This window comes from Tupaia chinensis, unplaced genomic scaffold (genome assembly GCF_000334495.1).
Source record: "Tupaia chinensis unplaced genomic scaffold, TupChi_1.0 Scaffold143651_1, whole genome shotgun sequence".
NCBI classification, from domain to species: Eukaryota; Metazoa; Chordata; class Mammalia; order Scandentia; family Tupaiidae; genus Tupaia; species Tupaia belangeri.
Genome location: NW_006203500.1, coordinates 2,556,635 through 2,579,519, shown reverse-complemented (window position 1 = coordinate 2,579,519; position 22,885 = coordinate 2,556,635). Strand labels below are relative to the sequence as shown.

The following is a 22,885-nucleotide window of genomic DNA, read 5'->3' as shown; positions in this document are numbered from 1 at the left end:
CGGCTGCTGCTGCTGCTCGGCGGCGTCTCGCTGCTGGCGGCCACAGGTAGGGGCGCCCCGGGCCCACCGGCCCCGCTTTCAAACCCCACCCCGGGCCCCGCAATCCGTGGAAGTTCAGGAGCTAAGAGGACTCGGGGTTTGTGCGCTCCCCTGCGCTGCGCCCTGAGGCGGTCGTCCCGCAGTCCCTAACTGCGTGGCTGCCCCGGCCTGGGCGACGCCCCCCGCCCCTGGTTGGGCCCTAATCAAATCTCTCTCTGGGGGACTTGCTTTAAAGGCCGGGGCCCCAGCCCCAACGCGTCCCTCAGCCGGCCTCTCCAACCCTCTACCCCAGTCTTGAAACTCCGAGTTAGCTCCGAAGGCCCCACCCAGGCACCGCGGGTCTGGAATCCATCCGGACTCCTGTCCCGGGCTCCCGAGCCCCCTCATGCCATGCACTCTGTACCGGAAGCGGCTTTGGTGTGTCTTTCTCACTGCTCCCACCTCCACTCTCCAGGTAGGGGCTGTTGCACCCAGCTTGCAGATGAGAAGACTGAGACCGGAGGGCGAAGAATGGCAGTTTGGCCAGAGTCCCGCTTAGTCGTGGGGTGGTGGACAGGAAATGGTTGGAGTAGGGGAGCGGGTGTCAGAGTAGGGGAGAGGGTGTCAGAGTAGGGGAGCGGCGGGAGAGGTGGGCGGATAGCTGGGGTGAGGTAGTGGGGCCCAGCCTTCAGATACAGGGTGCAGGCGTGGGCCTGCCAGGCTCCTTGCTAGGTCGGCACTGAGATAGGCCACTTCCAAACCCGCCTACCTGGTAGCCAGGGTGTTGGAGTCTGGCCCAGCAGATGGGTGATTCCAAACCCCTCCCTGCCCTGAGACAGACAGCTGGGAGTAGTGCCCACCCAGACTGCTCCTTCTCTCCTTAATCCCCAAGGCCTGGCTGGGGGAGCAGCGTGGACACAGGATGGGAGGATCAAAGCCCCAGCAGGCTGCAGAGCAGTGACTTGTGCTGACCCCATGGCTGCTCAGCGCCATCAGCTGGCTCCCCCACTACCCCGAGTCTTTTGTTTCCCAGGGCCACATGCATGCCCCAGACCACCCTCAGAATCCCAGATTGCTTGTCCCTGGCTTGGTTTATTTTCTTTTAAACTCTGGTGACCTCCTTGGTCAGAAAGTCACTTGTCCCAGCCAAGGCTCCCGGACGCTGTGGTTTCTAGGACATGCTTGGGTGGGGGGCAGCGTCACTTTGCAGGGGTTTCTGGGCTTGCTCAATGCCGCACAGCAGCCCTCCGTGGGGGGAGCAGCCCTCCGTGGGGGGAGCAGCCCTCTGTGGGGCACAGCTTGTTCCTGGCACTGAGCATGTCCTGGGATACTCCTCGGAGCTGGAGGCAGTGTGGGGAGGTGCTGGGCTGACGTTAGCACTTGTGGGCCGGCCTGGTTCCTGGAGGGTTCACGGAGGGAGGCTCGATGGAGGCAGGAAGAAGAAGCAGGCATACATGTGGAGAGCTGGGGGTGCTGTGGAATGGATCTCCCTCGGATCTTACAGAGGAGAAACTGGGTCTGGAGAGAGGCGTAGTTCCGTTCTCATGAGCTGAGGAGTCCCGGAATCCCCCTCAGTGCTCTTTCTCACCTCCTGTTGGAGAATGGTTGTCCCTCTGTGTGCTCCTCTTTGAGTGGACACGCACGCTTGCCTGGAGTGGCTCCCTGCCCAGTCATCCTTCTTACCAAAGAGTGGCTCACTCAAAGGGTGCAGAAAGCTGCCTTTTTTTTAATTGCCAGAGGGTGTGTGCGCTTGCCAGAGAGACAGAGGAGAGGGAGAAGGCAGTCCCAATGGGGTATGGTCATGCTGCAACAATCCCTTCTTCATTTTGCCATCCTGCCAGGATTTGGGGCATGCACACACACACGCATGTACACACTCGTACACACAGTTGTGTTTTTCAGAGCACCGGGGCTGGGATTGGAACCCCAGTTGGCCATGTGAAATCTAGGTCCCTTAATCACTAAGCTGCCAGGCTAGCTCCAGAAAGCCTCTTAATTGTACCCTTTAATGAGAACAGCTAGGTTATCCTGTGGTCCTTTTTCTTTGGAGACAACCCCTTTGTGTCTCTGCGCTTGATTTGATGAGGTGTGGGAAGAGAGGTCAGAGGTCTGATCACTCCTTCCTGCCAGCTGCAAGCTAGCAGGATAACCAGGAGCCTCTCTGCAGCTTCTTGAGGCCCTGAGTGGCACTGCCTGGCTCTCCGGAGCCATGGGGGCCAGGCCACAGGGAATCATGCAATTTAAGAGTGATGGTTGACCGTGGTTCAAGTCCTAGACCTGGCAGCTTGCTTTCTCACTTTCCTTCTCTCTCTTGTCTCTCTCTGGTGAGTGTACATGCCCTATAGCAAATTAATAATAATGATAGTAATTAATAAAATTAAGTAAATAATTCTTTTAAAAAAAAAAGAGTGATGGTGAAATGGTGATCCAGTGGCTAGCCCTTTAACTGACCTGCTGAAACTCATCCGCTGGCCTGGCCACTGGCCACTGAAATGCCGAAGGGTGCGATCTTTCTTGCCAAGCACGCCTGTGTCTCTGACCATCTGTCTTGTGGTGGAAGGGAGTGAGGAAGAGGAGGGTGATGGGAGAGGTGATCGGGCTTTCTCCAAAGCTTTCTTGGCCTCTGGCTGCGGGGCAGCTCGGCTGACTGATTAGAATATGGTCATGTTGGGAGGGAGAGCAAAGGCACCAGGCCTTGGCTTGAAAACCTGTGGCCTGGGTGAGGGCTCCTGGAAGTCCCCCCGTGGGGGGGAGGCTGGGGAGGGGGACAGTACAGCAGTGAATGTATGCGAGTAACCTGAGGGGTGCCCCGGGAAGGTACAGCCGGAGGGTAGAGCCGGAGTTGTACAAGCCTTCCTGCAGCTCAGACTCATGCCTCCTGGCACTGCCCAAGGCTCCCCATGATTAGGGCTGATTTGCTATCCCTGCTGAAAGGTGGCCTGTGGGGGGAGGTGTTCAAGCTTACAGCAGCCTTGGTGCCAGCAGGGTGCCCAGGGCCATCCGATGGGTCCGGAAAGCGATTTGCTAGTCATCCCTTGTAGAAAGCCAGGGATGGTTTGGTGGTCTTCTCATTTGTACAGTGGGCATGACAACACCTGCTGCTTAGGCTGTCCCACCGATTAGGGACAGGCCACAGGACGGCAGCCGTGCAGCTGTGTGGCTACTGGGAGCTGTCACTCATGTTGGCTCGGTCAGTCCGTACCATTTCCCCCAAGTCTGCTCTGGGGTTCTGCTAACACTGGCTCTCTCCAGCCAGGAGCTGTCGAAGCCAAACACTTGGTGAAGGCCAGGCAGAGTGACATCCAGTCCTTCACTGAGTATCTGCTGAGGGACCACTGGTGCCAGACACCGTTCTAGCTCTTAGAGGGGGTATGGCAGGGAAGGCCAATGACCTGGCCCTTCTCCCACAGGGCTCATCACCCCTGCCTCTCCCAAGGTCAGGGAAATGAACTGAGCCCTATAGGTGGTCAGGGAAGACTGAGAAGCTTCTGGGACCTGAGGGAGAAGATATTGGCTTAGTGTGCGGGTAGGACTGGGAACATGGTGGGGGAATGGCATGAGCAAAGGCCCAGAAAGCAAAAGGAAAATGAGGCCTCCAGGGAGCTCTCAGATGACCTGCCCCCTCTCCAGGAGCGTGGCCTGAGCAGTCCGCAGCTTCCCAGCCTTGACCACAGCTCCTTCAGGGCGGGGTGAGCGCGGGGCACAATGGGGTGGACTAACAGCTTTGCAGGTAAGACTTTAGGGAAACAGTTCTAACGGTGCACAGTTACTTCGTGTTACCAGAGGGTGTGTGTGCCCCTGGAGAGGGTGGGAGAAGAGAAGCATCCCCAGTGGGGCATGGGCATGCCACGATCCTGTGTCTTCCATTCCTCCTTCTGGTCGGGATTCTGGGCACTCGTGCATTCGCACTCAGCATGTACATTCAGCCGTGTGGAATCAGTTCCTTATGCACAATGCTTAGCCTCTGCACTACAGAGCTGGCCCCTTCTGTTTCGTACAACAGAAGGTTTTTCTTTCTGCAACTTGAGTAATAAATGATTTTACAGACCCTCTTTCGCTCCAGTATTCATGTAACGACCCCACATGTGACCACAAAACAAAACGGGGTGGGAGGGGAAGCCCATTGTGCCAGCTGGTGGCTACTCATCTGCCCCAGGTCACGAGCGTGGAGCGGGCAGCACTAAGGGGAAGCTGGGTTGGCCCTGCCTCCTTTAGCCTCGAGGCTGGTCCTCACCTGAGGTCGGGAGAGGAGGAAGTGGGGAGCCTGTGTCCCCGGCTGCCTGCGAGTTATCAGGAGGTTCCTGCACTGCAGCCAGCGCTGGAACGGGTGAGGAGCTTGTGCCTGAAGTCGTCTTGTCCAGTCTGGTGACCGCTCTGGGTCTGTTTCCTGTACGCTGGGAAACGGTCATAACTGAGCTGTGGGAACTGCAGGAGCGGGCGCAGGCCAGAGGTAGTTATTGGTGTGAAGTGCAGGGAAGTTCAGGGAGCCAAGGAGTCATGAGAGAGACCGATGTGCCTCGCAGGAGTACACACACATGGGTGTGTCTGTGCACGTGTGTGTGTGTGTGCGTGCACTTGTGCAGTCAGTGAGGGCTTCTCAGAGAGGGACCCTTCAAGCTTGGTAGCATGGATGAGTTGGCCTAAGGGTAGCAGTGGCCCCAGACCACCCAGCCTGTGGAGCCTCATCTTCTAAAGAAGCCCAGGTGCAAAGAGATAAGTGGAAGGCCAGAGTGGATGGCCGGGGACGGGGCCCTTGGAGTTGGGTGGGCTGCTTTGGAGATGTCCAGGTGGCTGGGGGAGGCGGCCTGCGTGGACACTAGGCTGGGCACAGGAGGTCCCTGCCTGGCCTGGAGCTCCTGGGGCGAGCTCAGGGAAGGAGCGTCTTGCCTTCTCAGAAATGTGCCTTCATTCTTCTCTTGCTGCCTCCTGGCTGCCTCCTTGTCGCCTTTGGGACAGATGTTAGGACACACTTGGGTATGAGCACATAGGCAGCTTCTGTGCTGGGGATAGGGCCTGGAGCTCTAGGAGCAGGCTTTGCATGCCCTGTTTCCTCCCAGGGGCCCAGATAGCCTTGAAGGAGGGATGCGGGTCTATCCTTGACCTGCTCCTGCAAGAGGTGCAGAGATCCTGGGGCCACGTGCCAGGCTGCCCAGTTTGGGAGGAGCAGGCACTGGCCGGACTGGGGGCTGGGCATTACGTGGCCCTGTTAGAATTTCCGTTTAGGGACTCTGTGGTCGGCCTCGGTGCATTCCAGGCTTCCCAGTCACACAGTTCTAGATGCTATGGGGTACCCCTCCAGCTTTTTGCTGCCGCTTCAGACAGTGCCGTGGGCAGATGTGACCCTGACAGGGACGAGCTCAGGGTTCACTTGCTTGGGTTGTGTCCCTGAGCGCTGGAGCTGCCGCTGACATTTTGCCTTTGCCCTCATTTGGTTGTGACCCAGGGGGAATTTTGCAGCCAGCACCTCTACTGGGGTGAGGGGAATGCCTGCTCTTGACTGCATTGGTCTTACACATGGAGAAACTGAGGCTGGGACTTGCACCAACTGTGGAGCTAGAACCAGACTCCATACCTTGGGCTTCCAGTCCGGGGTCTCCCCACCATGTTCCTCTAAATCCTGGCAGTTCACAGGCTGCAAGGGGAGAGATCAGGCATTGTCCCCAACCCTGGGATATTACAGCTATCAAGAAGCTTCTGGAAGCGTCTGCCCAAGAAGTGGTACAAAACCCGTCTGACCAGCAGCCCAGCATCTGCAGTCTTGGAAAGAACACATGGTCACATCCTTACTACATTGCCAGGGACCATCCTCGGCTGGGGTGGGTTGGCTCGACGCTGGAAAGGAAAGGAAGACCAAGGCCTTGTGCTTTTTCATGCACGTCCTCAGCCGGACACTCCCAGAGATCGCTCTCTGAGGTGACAACTGCTAGGAAATATCGTGCCTTTTTATTGAAAATGGGATACATGCAAGTAAATGGGAGAGGGGCTACGTGACCTAATGATCAATTCATAATGTTTTAACAATAGGAAACCATTCAGGGTTTGATTAAGGGCAAGTCTATTAATCATCGATACAGTTCAACAATTGTTTGATTGATGAAAGCAGGTTCCTGGTAACTTCAAGCAGTGCAGTTTCAGGAAACAATTACAGCAAGCAGAGTTAACTATCAACTGATGTTCAGCAGTAGCCGTCTTATGATTACTAAAAGAAAATCTCAAGCATAGATATTAGTTCTTACGGATTTTCATAAAGAATGATACTTATATAATTCTATAGGGATATAAAACTTAAGGAATCCTAATATATTTACCTATCCTGAAGGGGTGAAGTTGTTATGTATTTTGTTAGAACATTAGTTACCATGGGACGAGAGTGTCCTGGGCCAGTTTCGGCCTAGTCCTATTGTACATGAAAAGATTATTTATATTAAATGTGTCTTGAAGGGCCTTCCAAAGATCAGGAAGAACTTTAGCACACCCTTTACTGTGCCCAATGAAGTGTTGTAATTAACAGTAAGTGGTCAGGGTAAAGGGGAGCGGTCAGGGGACTTTTCGGGAAATCTTACCACACACTCAAGATGTATGAGGGAGCTATGTAATTCTTTTGTAGTAGTAAATCGGGGAGTCAGAGGGGGGTCACTTCCCAGCAAGGCTATCACAGTCCTGGAGCGAATAGCAGGCAGCCTTGCCAACATGCTAAGTGACCCAAGCTTGTTCCAAGGTCGGGGGGCGTACAGTCGCGGCCTTGCCAACTCACTGAACCGACCGGAAGCGATGCTCAAAGGTCAAGGGGCTCAGACGGGTCCTGGAGCCCCACCGGGTTGGACTCCTCCACTATATGTCAAGAGGTGGTCCCTGGGGGCCTATCACCCCACTCCCCTGACGCCTCGGAGCCCATGCGTGCCTGGGAGCACGCTGTGTGCTGTTGATGTCCACTGCTGTCACCACGGCCACGGTCTGCACCGTGATCTTTATGAAGGTTGAATTCGCTGGAAAGGATGGAATCTGATCTGCTGTTGTGATGACAAATGGTACCTGTCACCTGTGTCTGCCCTCACACCAGGGCAGGCGGCTCCTGAGGGGGTGACAGACCTGGGGCAGTGCTGGCCGTTTGACGGCGTGGTGGCCTCGGGGAGGGAGCAATTCCTGTCGGAAGGAGCGTTCTGACACTGGGCAAGTCTTTCTGGATTTGTTTAATTCTGTCTGAAAATTCTGGGGTTTGTTTTTTGTTTTTCATGGTTCTGGTTTAAGCCCTTTTCCCATGTTATGCAATTGGTCTCCCCAGTCCTACACAGCAGATGCTGTTACCACTCCCATTTTACGAATAAAGAAACTGAGGCTTAGTGGGATTTAGTAGAGCCAGGCTTGAGTCTGCAGGTTTAACTCATGCATTCCCTGGGAACGAACGTTTCAGCTGAAGGTTAAAAAGCTCTTGTGGCAGAGTTTATGCTTAGTATATGACAGCACTTGTAACAGTTTGAGGGAAAACACGATTAGAGAATGAGTTTATTTGGGTGCCAAAAAAAAAAAAGGAAATCCATGCAAGTTTTATAATATGCCTCTCCACGAAGTTTTTGAAGATGCCTTGAGTTTGGTATTTGTTTTAGGCTCATATTTACCATTATGCTTTAGGGCTCTAACTTACAGTCAGATGACAGGAGTCAGAGACCGAAGTGTGGTTGATGGTTGAGAGAAGACTCCAGAGCCACTCTAAGCCTCACTTCTCTCCTAAGGGGAACCACAGCCCAGCTACATGGTCGCATGTTCAATGAGAGCGTGGTAGGTGTGCATGGTGGGTGCGCGTAGTGGGTGCTCATGGTGAGTGTGCATAGTGAGTATGCATAGTGGGTGCAGGTGGGTGCCCGGTGTGGGATTTTTTTATTTTAGAGAGATTTTTGCTATAAGGTGCGTGTGCCCACTGAAGAAACAGACAGAGACAAAGAGAAAGCGAGCCCCTTCGCCTCCATTCTCTTCTCAGGATCTCGGGCACACAGTCACATGTGCCCGATTTGACTTTTAAGCCACTGGGTCCAGGACTCAAATCACAGTTGACAATGTGGGAGTCCAGTGACGTAACTATTATACCATTTGCTGGGCCTGGGATTTTTTTTTTAATGTCAGAGGTGTGTGCACATGAAAGAGGCCCAGAGAAGGAGAGGAAGCTCTCATTATGGGTCTGGTCATGGTAACTGTTTTTCTTCCAGCTTTCTATCCATCAGGATCCTAGGCACATTGCACGCCTGCCTGGGATTTCAGCCCCTGGGAGCTGCCGGGACTGGAGTCCTGGCTGGCTGTGTGGAAGCAGCGCTTAACTGCTGCTCCAGGGTCGGCTGCAGTGTGGGATTGCCTGCCGTGGTCTCTGTGCCTGGGAGTGGCTCGGGCTGCCATGGTTGGGGTAGAAGAAGCATTGCCTCTGTCTGCTCCAATCTGTGGGTTTGTGCCCAGACTGCTTTGATCTGCTCTCTGAGGTGCGGCCAGGGCGTGAACGGACAGTGGGTCAGATGCTGTTGACGGTGAAGCTGCCATTGCCATGAGGTGTGCCCGCCGTGAGTTTAAACCACCAGGTCCGGGACTCGAACTGTGGTCGACTACATGGGAGTCCAGTGACATAGCCATTGCCAGCTTCTGGTCCTGATAATAAAAATTATTTAAGAAAAAAAGAAAGCTTGCATCTAGAGAAGGGGGCCGCAGTCGACTACATGGAAGTCCAGCAACATAGCCATTATGCCAACTGCTGGTCCCAGAAACATGTTTATTTAAAGGGGAGCCGGTCTGGGTCTGTCTTGGAGAGTGTGTCCAGGGCGAGGGAGCGGCGTTGGCTTCTGTGAACGGCCAGTCTACGGCAGCTGAGCCCTCCTCACTACAGCGCACTTCCCCTCGTGGGCTGGGGCAGCCCCTGCTAGCCCGAAGGGGAAATCCCATCTCCAAGGCTAGGAAAGAGGCTTCTCGCCCCCAGTGCATCCCTGGCCTTTCCTGGAATCCTAGCCAGCCCTGTGCTCGCCTGTGGTCCCCTGCAGCTCAGTGATTTCCCCTAGGTCAGTCCCTCCGCCTTCTGGGACGGCCAGGAAGAGCCTGTGTGCGGGGCTGGGCTTCCTGCCCGAGCAGCCTCTGCATTGCAAGGGAGTCGCGCTGAGCAGTGCAGGGACCATTGAACTAATTAATATAGTGTGGTACTATTGAACTAATTACTACAGCGCGGTAGTATTTAACTAATTAAAACGGTGCAGTACTGTTTAATTAATTCCTTGTGGTAGTACTTAATTACTACAGTGCAGTAGTATTGAACTAATAATACAGTGTGACACCGTTTAATCAGTATCTGCTGTGCCTCCATGTTTGCTGGGCAGGGGCAGGTGGTGGTGGGGACCACAGGAGAGAAAGATGCCATCCTTGGTCCCCAGGAGGTTTTAATTCAGGGGCAGACGGAAGAGAACAGCTTTAGAGGCTGTCAGAACTACGCCTGCTGCTGGAACCCAGGGAGCCAGGGAGTGGTCTGCTGAGGGTGTCGGCCTCGAGTGAATGAGTGAATGAAGGAGAGTGACCGAATGAGTAAGCGAGTGAGCCAGGGCTGAGCGGCCCCAGACGCCTGCTGGTTTTGGGTAGGCATGGCATGGTTTGGGTGGGCTGGACCACCTTAACCTTGGTACTTCCATCACTATTGGCTTAGCCCTGTTCAGCTCTCAGTCCCATTTGAAGTCCCCCTTTGGAAGTCACTGATGTGCTTATTGGGTGGTGGGTGTCTAGGAGCTCATTTTCAGAGAGCAGTGAGTAGGGAAGGGGAAGCAGGAGGATTCCTGACCCTCTTGTACCCTGCGATTTGGTGACCTGACGCCTTCCCCAGCACAAGGACAGGGTGCTGCAGGGATTTGCCAGGGAAATGGGAGGGAGAAGCTGAAACCTAGTCTGTCAGTCCCAGGAGACGCACCCTCCTGGGCTCCTCCAGGTGGGAGTTTCTAACACGTCCCCAGACCCATCCTTCTGCCTTGACCAGGAGTTCGAGATTTGGCCAGTCGGCCCCAGCTCTGGCTAAGGCTGAGCACGGGTCAGCCCCAGGTTCCCCTGGCAGCCCCGTCCCTGCTGCTTGCGCAGGGGGAGATCACGCACACAGCACCCTCAGCAGCGGCCTTGGGTGTGCCCTCGCCTCCACCCAGCTCTCTCCTGGGCTCTGGCATGACTTCAAGGGTAAAGATTTATGGATCAGGATGTATTGCCAGAGATGAGTTAGGACACCCTTCCACTCAGCAGGGCGGCTGGTCCTCTGTGTCCACCTAGGCAGAAAGCACTGAGGGCTTCGAGGCACGAAGGCTGCCGAGCACAGGGACCTGGCCTGTAGGGCCCTCGCAGCCCAGGGCTGTGGGGAGGTGTCGGCTCTGACCTGCATGATGGTACCTTGCACAGTCTGCTCTCCATACTTCATCTCGTCCCGGCCAGCCTGGTGTCCCTGCTGACTCTTCCTAGTCTCCTGGGCTGATAGGCCAATGTATCGCCTGGGGAGGGTGAGCTGACCCTGCGTGCCTGTGAGGCTCCAACACAACAGCTCTACCCAACACAGACCTGAGAGCTGCTCTCAACGGTCCAGTCACATTCCGGGCATGGGTCAAGTTTCCAGGCTGACCAGAGAATTTATTCTTGCTGGGCGTGGGGTTTGAGGAAGTGCCTGAGGCCCCCCTGGCAGGGTCATTTCCAAGCTGTAGCTCGGCTTCCAAGATCCGCCCTGCTGAGTGGCCACAGGGTCCCTGCTTGCCCTGTGTTTGCCTTGGAGTCCAAGGGATGCCTGGGTGGCTCACTCATGGGGGTGTCCACTCACCGAGGCTGGGTCATGGTTACCCCTTTCTCAGGGGCAGTGGCAAGTGACCCCCTTGGATCAGTGAGCATAGATCAAGCCACTGTTTCCTGAGCGCTCACGACCTGTCTGGATTTTGCAAGTGCTGTGACTCAGAGAGGGCAAGAACCTGCCCAGTATTGCAGAGCAGAAGCGCGGGAGCTGGCGCGGGCCTGTGGCTCCTAAGCCTATGCGTCCTGCCCAGTTCTGCTGAGGTGGGAGAGGATGAGAGGCAGGCCCTGCTGTCAGTCAGCCGTGGCTGGGAGGGCGAGGGAGGCGGGCAGAAGAGAGGAGTGCTACAGGCACAGGGCCACTGAGGCCAGGCTGGCAGTCAGGCAGGCACGGGAGGAGGTGATGGGCAGGTGGGCAGGCAGGGCAGGACCACAGGGGCCGCAAGAAGGCGCCAGTGGGGAGGCTGAAGGCAGGGGAGCTGGGTGAGCCTGGCTGGGGTATGGGGTGAAGTGGGTGGCTGGGTAGGGCTCAGGACACATGGCTGGGTCATGTCGCACCAATCCCGGAAGTGGGCCCCAGCTGCATCTTGTCTGTCACATTGAAGCTTTTCTTAAAATAAATGGGAGGGGCGAGCAGCTGGTGTAGTGATTATGTCACTGGACTCCCACGTGGCTGGCCGTGGTTCAAGGGCTGGACCTGGTGGCCTGAAACTCATGCCAGGTGTGTGAGCACGCATGCCCAAGATCTCAGGAGAATGGAACATGGGTCACGGTGTGGCCGTCCCCCAGGGGATGACTTCTCACTTTTTTTGTCTCTCTGGCGAGCACATGGCGCCCTATGGCAAAAATCTCTTTCTCTAAATAAACAAATAAATAAATGGGAACAAGAATGGACAGAAGCAGCCAGGGTTAGCCTGTACCGTGTGGCCCTGACATGGTGACTCTGGTGCTGCGGTGTGGGGAGCCTGTGTCGCCAGACAGTTTGATCTGAGTTCCAGGCTGTGGTGAATCTCCCGCATCATCAGACCGCATCCTCGGGGCTGTGGAGAGGGGACAGCTGAGGCAGGGGATGGGCCAGGTCTCAGCGGACTGGCAGGCTTTGCTGCAGGATGGCCCTTCACTCTTAGCTCCACCTCTGAGCCTGGGCAGGGAAAGGAGGGGAGAGGTACACTGCAGAAAGTGGCTCAGAGTTCCTGGGAGCCCTGGGGAAAGGGAAAGCCCTGAAGTTGTCTCTGGAGTCCCTGGAGGACGTGGTTCTGGGCGAGGCCGTGGAAGTGGCCCAGCAGAGCCTTGAACATGTATGTACTGACCATGCCCATTCTGGGGTCTTTCTGGAAGTTTCTTTGCTGAGAAGGACATGGTGCATCAGGAGGCATCTGACCGTAGAAATGGCTGTGGCTGGCGGCAGGTAGGCAAAGCCAGTGGTTAGGGGGCTCAGCCTTCTCCAGGAGCAGGCCTCCCTCGGGGGCACCCCAGGGCCTAGCCTTGGGGGATGCGAGCTCCAGCAGCACCCATGGCTGTTGGTGCCAAGGTGTGTGGCCACGTCTGTGGACTTGGCAGCCGCTAGCCAGAAAACTTTCTCAGAGCCAGCTTTAGCGTGTCCTGCTGGGGGTCCTGCCCCTGCAGCCGACAAGTCAGTGCTGATGGTTCCCAGCGTGTCAGTCCATGAGGCCGAGAGCCAACTATGTGGGCACCCTGACACCCCTTCGTGTCTCCCTTGGGGCATGGTGGGGTCTTCCCATGAGCTGAGGGGTGGAGTTCCTGAGGGGGTGCGCCGGGCTGCAGCCTGGGTTCCCTGTTCGGTCAGGCTCTCTCTCGGCTATGAGGCCCTGGGCCCCTCCGTGCACCCTGACTGGCTTCCTGCGAGTCGGAGATCACTGGGCGAGGTGGCTGCTCCTCCCCACCACAGCGCGCTGTGCCTAGCCCGCTCGGCAGCACCAAACTCACAGCTCTTCACTCCACAGAGGGAGAGGCCAGCAGTCAGCCCAGGGAGGAGCCCCTCACCAGACTTGGCTTTTACAGCTGTGGGAGGGAAACTGACGTCTCCCCAACAACAAGATTAAATGCAGGAACGCAGAGGGGACACAGAAACTGATCTAGGATGCGGGCTCTTCCTTTGGCCCTGACCTGGCTTGCTGTGTTTTGAGCCCTCCCCACTTCCAACCTGTCCTCTGGAGAGAGGTGTTGACCGTGCTCTGGACTCTCAGGCCACCGGCTAGACATGGCTTGTCCAGGATGACCAGAGCACCTGTCCTGGCAGGGCCCCCGCCTGCATCCCTGACATGTGGCCGGGGCAGGGAGTCTGTCCACATGCGCTTAGATTGCAGGTGCTAGGCTGAAGCCCTGCCAGAGTTGGGTCAGGCAGGAAGGTTATCATGGTCCGTCTGGGCCTTTTAGAAAGGAGTGGGTGCATGTCCAACATCTGCAATGGGACTGAAAGGTGTGCCGTCCTGCCCACCGTCCCGGCCTGCGGCTCTGGGTGACACCTAAGGTGGTGGTGTCTCAGTGGCGCGGCCGTGGGGGGAGGGGGCCCTGCAGGTAGGTGGTGAGTCACTGTTGGTGTTCCCTTCCTGCACAGTGGGCGCAGACATTTTCATGGAGGCTTGCTGCGCTGACGGACATCGGATGGCCACTCAGCACAAGGACTGCTCGCTGCCCTATGCCTCGGAATCCAAAGAATGCAGGTATGGTTGCCTGGGCCGCCATCTTGCCAGGGCAGTGCTCTATTAGAGAGTCAGGAGGGAGGGACAGTGTGTGCCAGGCCCCCAGGGAGAGGCTGGGACCCGGGGCTGGTGAACCCAGGCTGTGGGAGGTGTGGGGGCTGCCCCTGCCTCCCTTCCCCAGCCGCTCTATCCTTGCGTTCCCACGGTCTCAGCCTGCCGTCCTATGCCCTGTGGTTGCCAGGGCATCTGTCCCTTCCCTGGGCTGGAAAGAAGCGGGGTTTGCAGCCCACTCTGTGTAAGCTGGGAAGCTGTGGGTAGGCTAGTCTTCTCCTGAGAAAAGGAGGTCGTTGTGGGAACAGATGAGATGAGTGTCTGGAGGTGCTTTGCAAACAGAAACGTGGGCCACCGTGGGCCCCCAAAATGCAGATGAGCCTGACCCAGGGAAAAGAATCCCACCAGGCAGTTGTTTACCTAATGCAATAGCCAACAACCAGACTGTTTTCAGGCTTTTCTCCCTAAAGAGACTCAAGAACCCTCAAAGTTTGGGAATAATTTTAGCTTAAAATAAATCAATGAAAATAGGTCCAGACAACAGTGAGAGCAGCGGCGGGCTTTCATGGCGCCGCTAGTTGTGCTGTGCAGGGGGCCGTGTTAGTCGCTCAAGCTGGTTGTTAGTCCTGCCTGCCGGCAACGGCTCTGGGCTTTCCCTTGTGTGCGCAGTGTAAGCAGCGACGTCAGGGCTTGAACTCAGCCCTACTGCCTGGCCAGTACGAGGCAGGGGTGAGGGTATGAAAGTGCCCAGGGCTTGACATCCGTTCTTTGTCTCTGCCTCTAATCCAAAGCTGAGCAGAGCTGCCCCTCGAGCTGTGGGATGCCGCGGGGGACTGTCGTGGAGAACGTGCAGGGTGTTAGCCTCGTGCTGCGGTTGCGTTTGTGTTGGCATGGAGCGCAGGCCGTGCCTGCCAGCAGTGACGGAGATGTAAATCCTGCCTGCGGAAATTCCTGAAAAGCCAGCGGCAGTATAGACCAAACAAAGGCAGAGAAGACAGAGAGCCCAAATCCTTTGGATGGGGTGGAAGAGCATGTGGCCAGGATTTACGGAGCATCTGACGAGTGTGGGCCGGGATCTTGGCTCACGTGCGGCTTAGTGCTGGATGTGTCGGAGGCCGCTGGCTCCGCGCTGAGTCTTCTGTTTACAGGCTGTTCTGATGGGGGCAGCCTGGCTGGGAAGGGGGAGGGCTGGGAGGGCAGACCGACCTGGGGTGGATTTCTGGCTATGTGACCTGAGCCAGCTGAGCGCCTTAGGGTCCCCAAATGTAAAATGGGGAGCATGAGGCTAGCCCGTGGCCTGATGGTTAAGGCAGCTAGATCCCAAATGGTTGACTGCATGGGACTTGAGCCAGGTTCAAGTCCCTGACCCAGTGCTTGAAAAACATGTGTACGTGCATGCCCAAATCCTGAAAGGAGGGTGAGGTGGAGAATGGATTGTGGTGTGACCATTTCCCATCAGGGAGCTTTCTCCCTCTCTCTGGTGAGTGCATGCACTCCCTGGCAAAATTATTTTTTAAATGGGGAGCATGATCTCCTTCCTTTCCACGTTGTCATAGTGAACCTAGGTGATGTGAAATTACACCACAAGCCAAACGAGAGTGCATTCCTCAGCGGGGCTGCCCTGACAGTGCCCGGACGACGCAGCTCAGATGGCAGATGCTCATTCCCTCCCCGTCCCGGTTCTAGAGGCTGAAGTCCAAAGTCAGGGTATTAGAAAGGGCCGTTTTCTTGTGGCCTCTCTCCCTGGCTTATGTCCTCTTGTGTGCATGTTTGTGTCTTAATGTCCTCTTCTAGGGACATCGGTCAGACTGGGTCAGGGCCACCTGCTCACCCATCCCCTTAGCCATAACAGATATGACTAAGGCCCCATCTCCAACAGTCACATCTTGAGGTCCAGGGTTAGAACTTCAGTAGACGAGTCGGGCAGGGGCAGGCAGTTCAGCCCCAAACAGGGAGCCACTGTTATTAACACTTACTAAAATCAAGGCTAAGAAAATGAGGTCTCAGCCAGATGAGCCCCTCAGTGTGCAGACACAGAAACCAAAGCCACGCATCCAGCAGGTCTGTGGACCCTTGTGAATTTGGGTTCACTACTAGATTGACTACTGACTGCTCACCCATGTCTTTGATACCTTCTGGAGTTTTCTTTAATGAATGGGTCACAGAGGACCTAGGAAATAGGAAATAACTTTTTTTTTAATTGCCTGAAGGCGCATGTGCTTGCCAGAGAGAGACAGCAAGAAAGAGGGAGGAAGCTCGCCCCGAGGGGGTGGTCCTACTGCAGTCCCTGCTCCTTTATTTCTCCATCTCGTTGGAGTTGGGACATGCACATATTTTTCAAGCCAATGGGGCCAGGATTCAAACCATGGTCGGCCATGTGGGATCTGGTTCCCTTAACCACTAGGCTATGCGGGCAGCCCTAAAATACCTCCTCCATGTGGCAAGCATTTGTCCGTGTGGCAGTTTGTAAGAACGCAGTGTGTGCTGGGGGGGAAAGCCAGGCAGGGAGGAGGGTCTCCTGGTCATGGAGATCTTATGATTTCAAACAGATCTGTTGGGAATGGCCTGAACTCAAAGGAGGCAAGAGAGCCAGCCACGTGGCTTGTGGGGAAGAGTGCTCCAGGCAGGGGGAATACGCAGCCCGAGACCTGGAGAGAGGCTGTGCAGGTGGGGCGGGTGGCAGCAAGGTGGCCCGGGTAGCCAGAGCAGTGAGCGAGGACACAAGGCCAGAGGATGGTCGTGGATGAAGGGCGATTGCCCAGGCCGTGCAGGCCATCATAGGGACAGTGAGACGTGTAGCTGCTGGAGGCCACGTGTCTGTGTGTCCCAACTGCGGTTCCAAAGGGCCCTATGTGGAGGAGGGACTGAGGGAGAGGTGGGAGCTTCGGAGCACCAGGGCGGAGAGCATAGCTCGCTGGTGGCGGAGGCTGCTGTGGTCAGGCCTTAAGGTAGGCCGCCAGGTCTGCTCAGTACTTGGCTGTGTAGTGGGGTTCCAGGCGGAGGCTGCGAGGGGCAGATGACGTTTGCCTGGCCGAGCCCCAGGAGAGTGGCTGCACGTACTGGCAAGGGCAAGGTGGGTGTGGCCGTGTTGAGTTTGAAGAGCCCATGGACACCCAGCTGGTGGTCTAAGTGGCCTGAAGGGGAGAAGCTGATGAGATGGATGGAGGAGGGCAGGTGTGAGGCGGAGCTCATGGGGGTGATGAACCCCAGGTAGCTGGACACCCCTTCCCCTAGTGGTCAGCTCTCACCTTTCAGCCTCGCTGGGGCGGATGGGCCCTCACATGCCCACCAGGTGCACAAAGTCCTGGGAGTTCGAGCCAGTGAGAGTGTCGGGCAGGCTGCATGGGTGTTGTCAGACCGAGGATGGTGACTGTGCGTCTTCCTCCAGAATGTCTCCTGCAGACTGGCTGGTCCTTTGGATTTCAAACTGGGTTCCTTGAGCCTTGTCCATTCCTGGGAGGCCTTAGGTGCTCTGGTGGGGAGGTTGCGACTGGGGTCTGGCTGGCATCGCCGGGAGGCTACGTGGGGCTGGGGGCTGCTGTCCCCAGGCAGGGACCTGGCTGGTAGTGCAGGAAGCTGGGCAGCCCCTACCTCATCTGTGGGGCGCAGGCCCTCCCATACTGGCTCTGGCCGGAGCTAGGGTTACCTGGGGCCTGGGCAGGGGCAACCTGACACATACACCTTCTACCTATGCCTGTGGGGCCAGCCTGCAATGCCCTGAGCTGCTGAGCCCCATGGCCATGCCTGAGGACTGCTCTGGCAGGCTACTGTCCGACCCAAGCCTTCGGTTTCCCAGGACTTTCCCTTAGATCCCAAGAGTGGGGCGCCACAGGCACTGCAGCTGGGTACTATTGTCACCATCGCCTGTCATTCTGGGGTCTCGGGCAAAACTCTCTGAAGCTGTGAAGGGACCAGCGGTTAGGGTAATGGCTATGTTGCTGGACTCCCACATAGTCGACCACGGTTCGAGTCCCGGACCCGGTGGCTTAAACTCATGCCTGGTGCATGTGCATGCGTGCCCAAGATCCTGAGAGGAGAATGGAGGAGAAGGGAATTACTGTGTGGTCATCCCCCTGGGGAGGGGTCTCGCTTTCTGTCTTTCTGGCGAGTGCACATGCCCTATAGCAAAAACCTCTTAAAAAACAAAACTCTCTGAAGCTGTTTGCTCTGAGCCTGGCTGGTGGGATGAGCCCTGAGAAGAATTCAGCTTGATGAGAGGATGAGCATGTCCAGCCGGAGTCACAGCCCAGGGGCTTTGGTTCTTCAATGGTGGAGCATTCTGGGTGCCACTCAGAGCCCAGGGAGGCGAATCCCCTCTGGCAGTGCGGTGGACCTGGCATCGCTCTGTGCAGTGCCGGCATCCTGTGTGTCTCTGTGCCGTGACAGAGCCGTCCCCAGGGCTGCTGGGCCCGGGCCTGAGCCCTGGCCCACACCTGCTGTGTCTATAGGATGGTCCAGGAGCAGTGCTGTCACGGCCGCCTGGAGGAGCTGCACTGTGCCATCGGCATCAACCTAGCCAGCGAGCAGGACAGCTGCACCACACCCCACAGGGACAACGCCAGCCTGGAGGCCATGTTCGTGAAGGTGAGGACCTGGGGCCATAGTCTGTCTCCCTCTCCCTGACCTGTGCTGTCTGTGAGCACACCCATCCCAGCCTACCTTTCCCGCAAGCTGCAGGGGTGCCTGGCCCAAGAGACAGGAGGGCCTGCCCTAGTGTCCCCTCATCCTCCTGAAAGACACCAGGCCTAGCCCCACACTGGGGGAACAGGATGAAGGGAGTTGGCCTTGCCCTGAGGATCACCTGTCCCCAGGCCGTAGGGAGAATGTAGAGGTCAGAGCAGGGTCATCTGGGTCCTCCAGAACCTTCTTTCGACCCAGGATAGTCACTCTCTTTTCTGCCCAGGAGGCCCTCAAGCTTCTCTGCCCCCAAGGTCAGTCAGAGCCCAGAGCTCAGAGTGGGTCCCCGCTAAGGCCTGGTATGACCTCCAGGAGCACCCTCGAGGAGGAAACTGAGATGTAGAGAAACCCAGACTCCAAAGTGGCCAGGGCCCTGTGCCGTCTCCTTCTCTGACAGCCGCCGGGCCCCGGGGGTCCCTTGCTATGAGCGCCTGCATCTCCCCGTCGCCCTGTGCACAGGTGAGCCCGAGGCGTCCAGGTGTCTCTCCCTTATTCCTGCTTGGAGAGCCTGCCTGGCCAGGGAGCTCAGGTTTGGAGACGCATGGCCAGGGCGAGTTCCTGGAGGGGCTTCTGTCCCGGTGCAGAGAGGAGTGCGACAGGTGGTTTCAGGGAGCAGAACTGAAATGAAGTCAGGGTTCTGGGGGGAGGGGCACCTGGGCTGCTTTCTGGGGCCTCCCTCTCCACAGGTGCTGGTCATGGAGGGATAGGGGTCCAGTGCCCCTACCTGCCTCAGCCGTGTGGGCTTTCATGAGAGGAGGCTCTGGCCTGAGGGAACCAGGCAGGGCGAGGGCAGGGTGGCCTGGTCACGGCTACATGGGAGCCAGGCCCTGGGTGTTCAGTGGCCGCCTCCCCAGGCAGGGCTGGGCTCTGCAGACACCATCTGCCTGGCAGATAGCAGTGCCCATATCCTGAGACGTGAGGCGAGAGACGGTGTGGAGGAAGTGGGGCCTTCTAACGGGACTGGGGACAGATTGTTGTGGCCCACGGGGAACTGGTGTTTCCAGGAGAGAGTACTCACAGCCCGCAAAGTACAGGAGGTGTGGAAGGCTCCCTGCTCTTCTTTTTTTTTTTGGAGAGGTTTTTGCTATAGGGCGTGTGCACTCGCCAGACAGACAGAGAGAGACAGAGAGATAGAAAGCGAGAAATCACCCCTCAGGGGGAATGGGCACGCCGCAATCCCTTCTCCTCCATTCTCCTCTTGGGGTCTTGGGCACGCATGCACACGCACCCAGCATGAGTTTAAGCCACCAGGTCCGGGACTTGAACTGCGGGCGACTACATGGGAGTCCAGCAACATAGCCATTACGCTAACTGCTGGTCCCAGCTCCCTGCTCTTCTGGCAGCAGAGGGGAAGGGTTAGCACCTGGGAGACCTAGTAGCCTTTCAAGAACTAAACCAAAGCCCTTACCTTGGATGCTGCACTGGGCTTTCCAGAAAGTTCTGCCCCTTCTCAAGATAGCTGCTTAATAAGGACTGAGTGAGGATTTTCTTGAGTCAGGATGAATATTGTCCCCTGGACTCAGCCATGATTTTGGGAGCTGGGGCCTAGGTGATAGGCAGCAACCCTGTCCCCTACCTTACTTGGTGACCTGGTCGAGGTTCCCATGATGTCCAAAGACATCCTGTGACTCCTGCTACCTGAAGCCCTGTTCCTTGGCGGAGAGACCAGGTGCATGTTTGTTCCTCTGGGCATGGCAGGGAGACGTGAGCCCTTCAAAAGGCACGGGCCCCTGGAGCTCTTGAGTGACCCTCCCTGGGTAACCCCCTCTTCCCAGAGGTGTGGGCAGCTACACCTATGTAGCTGGATAGGGATGTCGGGGGCAGTCAGGTGTCCAGGTGCGGAGGGCCGGTGGAGCTCATGCTGGGTGCAAGGCCCTTGAAGGTTCTTTTAAAACCAGGACTTAGGGACCTCGAGGGGGTGAGGCTTGCTTCGCTATTTACTGCCGACATTCAGCCATGGTGCCAAAGTTAGGCAGCAGGCACTGCAGTCCGGGGGCGTGGGCAAGGGGGCACCAGAGAGGTGTCCCCGAGGCCCTGCCATGGGCCCTGCTGGGCCGTCTGTCGGCATCTCCACCTGGACTCTCACCTGTGTTTGCAGAAGTGCTGCCACTGCTGCCTGCTGGGGAGGGCGGCCCAGGCGCAGGGCCAGAGCTGCGAGTATAGCCTCATGGTCGGCTACCAGTGCGGGCTGGTCTTCCGGGCCTGCTGCGTGAAGGGCCAGGAGAACGCGGACTTCGCGCCTGGGGACGTCGGAGACCTCCAGGAGACCGGTAACTCCCTCCTACCCACCCTGGCAGGTGTTAGTCAGGGTTCCCCGGGTGTGCACACACACGTGCCTGGTCCCCAGGACCCATGGGGTAGGTTCTAAGAGCCCACAATGCCTAGAAGCACAGATAGTCCTGGGCCCCATGTGTGCTGCTTTTTCCTAAGGAAGCTTCAAAAAGTTCACAGAAAAATGAAATGAAAACACGAGTTAATCTTGGTTGCCCCCAATTTTTTTAAATCTCTGCGTGTTTTTATCATAATATGCATCTCCATGAACTTTTCAAAGACCCTGGCACACACCTGCCGGTGACGAAGTTGAGCTGATGAATTAAGTGCCGTAAGGCTAACAGCAGTAGCTGAGGGGACAGTAGGACAGTCGTCACAGGACGCCAGCATCACTGCTCTTGCCCTCGGGGCCATCGAAAGTGAAGGAAGGGTTCCGTGACATCAGCACCGCCACAGTGTCACAGTCGGCCCCAGAGCCGAGATAGCCCCTCGGTGACTGGTGGGCAGGAGTGTCCAGGGCATGGATGCACGGGACAGAGGATCAGGGCATCATGAGATTTCAGCGTGTCACTTAGTGTGCAGTTGAAAACTTGTGAGTTGTTTATTTCTGGAATGTTTCACTTAATACTCTCAGATCGTAATTGACCACGGGACACTGAAACCATAGAAAGTGAAACTGGGTCAGGGGGTGTTATTGGAGGGAGAAGGAGATCGAGATAGAGGGGGGCAGAGGAGGGGAGAGGAGAGACAGGTGTAGTTTACGGAACTGGCCCACAGGATTGTGGGGGCTCAGAAGTCTGTTTAGACCCTGAGGCAGACGGCCAGGCTAGAGACCCAGGGAAGAGCTGACCTTGTAGCCCAAGTCTGAAGGTCATTTGTAAGCAGGATTCCCTCTTCCTGAGGGGAGGTCAGCCTGTGTTCCCTTCAGGACTTCAACTGATTAGACAAGGCCCACCACACTGGAGGGTCATCTGCTTGACTCTGAGCCCCTCGACTTCAATTGTCAACTTGTCCAAAAGCACCGTCACAGGAACATCTAGACTAGTGTCTGACTACATCTCTTGGTACCATGGCCTGGCCAAAGTGACCCATGAAGTAGTCGTCCCAAGCTGTGTGAACATGCATGTCTTCACCTGAACTCAGTGTAGGAGGCTGCTTGTCGTCAGAGCCATGTCATGTTGGTCACCTTATGTGAGAGCCTGTGTCCTCAGGGATTGGGATCCAGATTGGATAACCCATGCCATGTCCTGCCCTAACGAATGCCTTGGGCCTCAGGGCCCTCATCTGTGAAATGGGGATAACTGCAGCCCACTTCTCAAGGTGCTGGGGGGTGGGGCAGCATGCTGATGCGGCCCCTGGCTGCCCCAGTTCCTGCCCTCCCCGCTCACCCGCGGCAGCATGAGTGGCTGGCTTCGCTCTCCTTTGTTGGGTGGGGACCTGATGCTCGGGGACAGAGAACCCCGGCAGGGGTCATGTCCTGTTTATGTTGGGCCTTGCTCTTTCGAAGAACAGACGCTCGCTCAGCAGAGGGCTGTGTGACCCTCAGAGCAGCTTCAGGAGAGGCCCCAGCTGTATCTGCCTGTTCCGCCTCTGCACCGCCCACTGCGAAGCCAGATGAGCCCACGCGTTGGGCTGTTACCCGGTTCAGGAGGCAGCTCGGCGTCTAGCGGTTTGGTCACGGGTGCAGGGTTTCTGGTGCCGCAGTGGGAATCCCCCTGGGAAGGGCAGGAGTCAGTCTGTCCAGGCTGGCTGTGCTGTCCTTGCTTGGAGCTCTCCCTGCCCTGGCTGCAGGGAGGAGCTCATGGCCCACCATCTCCACAGCAGGCCACGCACTGCTGTGGGGTCCCGGGACAGACGGACCACCTCTCACTTCTGGCTCATTTTAGAATCCAGGGTCCCTTGGATGTCACTGAGCTGATTTCAGGTGTCACAGCCCTAAAGGGGGATTGGGAGCACATTCCGGCTCCTTCCTGGCTTTTGAAATCAGAGATGATGTTTTTCACAGTACATGAACTCCAGCTCTCCATCCTGGGCTGGTTTCCTTGTCTCCGGGGAGCGCTGTGGGTGATTTATGTCTGCCGTCTCACCACCCCAGGCTTTCCTCCACTCCAGATGGCTTCTCTCCGTCTTTTCCCCGCTTCTGCTCCTGCTGCAGACTCCCCCGCACACTCCTCTGGGCCTCCCTTACCTTGTCTCCCTCTCCCAGTCACAGATATGCCGTCCTTCCTTCGCCAGCATGGACGTGGGCCTACTGTGTGCTGCCTGGGGGCTCTGCAGAAGGGCCACAGACTAGCGCTGGCCCACAATGGAATAAGTGAAGAAAATGAGAGGCAGACTAGAAATCCGTCCTCACTCCCACAACGTGGGAGTCTGGGACGCGTGTCTGGGTTGCAGCGCTTGCTCAAGCGTGGCAGCCCCCGGGCCGTGTCGCGAGG

At 56.9% G+C, this 22,885-nt stretch overlaps 1 protein-coding gene across 1 annotated transcript in view; it reads left to right on the top strand.

Moving 5' to 3' along the window:
* Positions 1–22,885, top strand: part of FBLN1 (fibulin 1) — a gene marked incomplete at its 5' end in the record, with an annotated part of 96,013 nt that continues 73,128 nt past the window's right edge. The window contains 4 exons of the mRNA XM_006164658.3: positions 1–46; positions 13,367–13,472; positions 17,951–18,086; positions 20,278–20,449. Of these exons, the coding sequence (XP_006164720.1) occupies positions 1–46; positions 13,367–13,472; positions 17,951–18,086; positions 20,278–20,449 (460 nt within the window). The remainder of the gene's footprint in view (positions 47–13,366; positions 13,473–17,950; positions 18,087–20,277; positions 20,450–22,885) is intronic.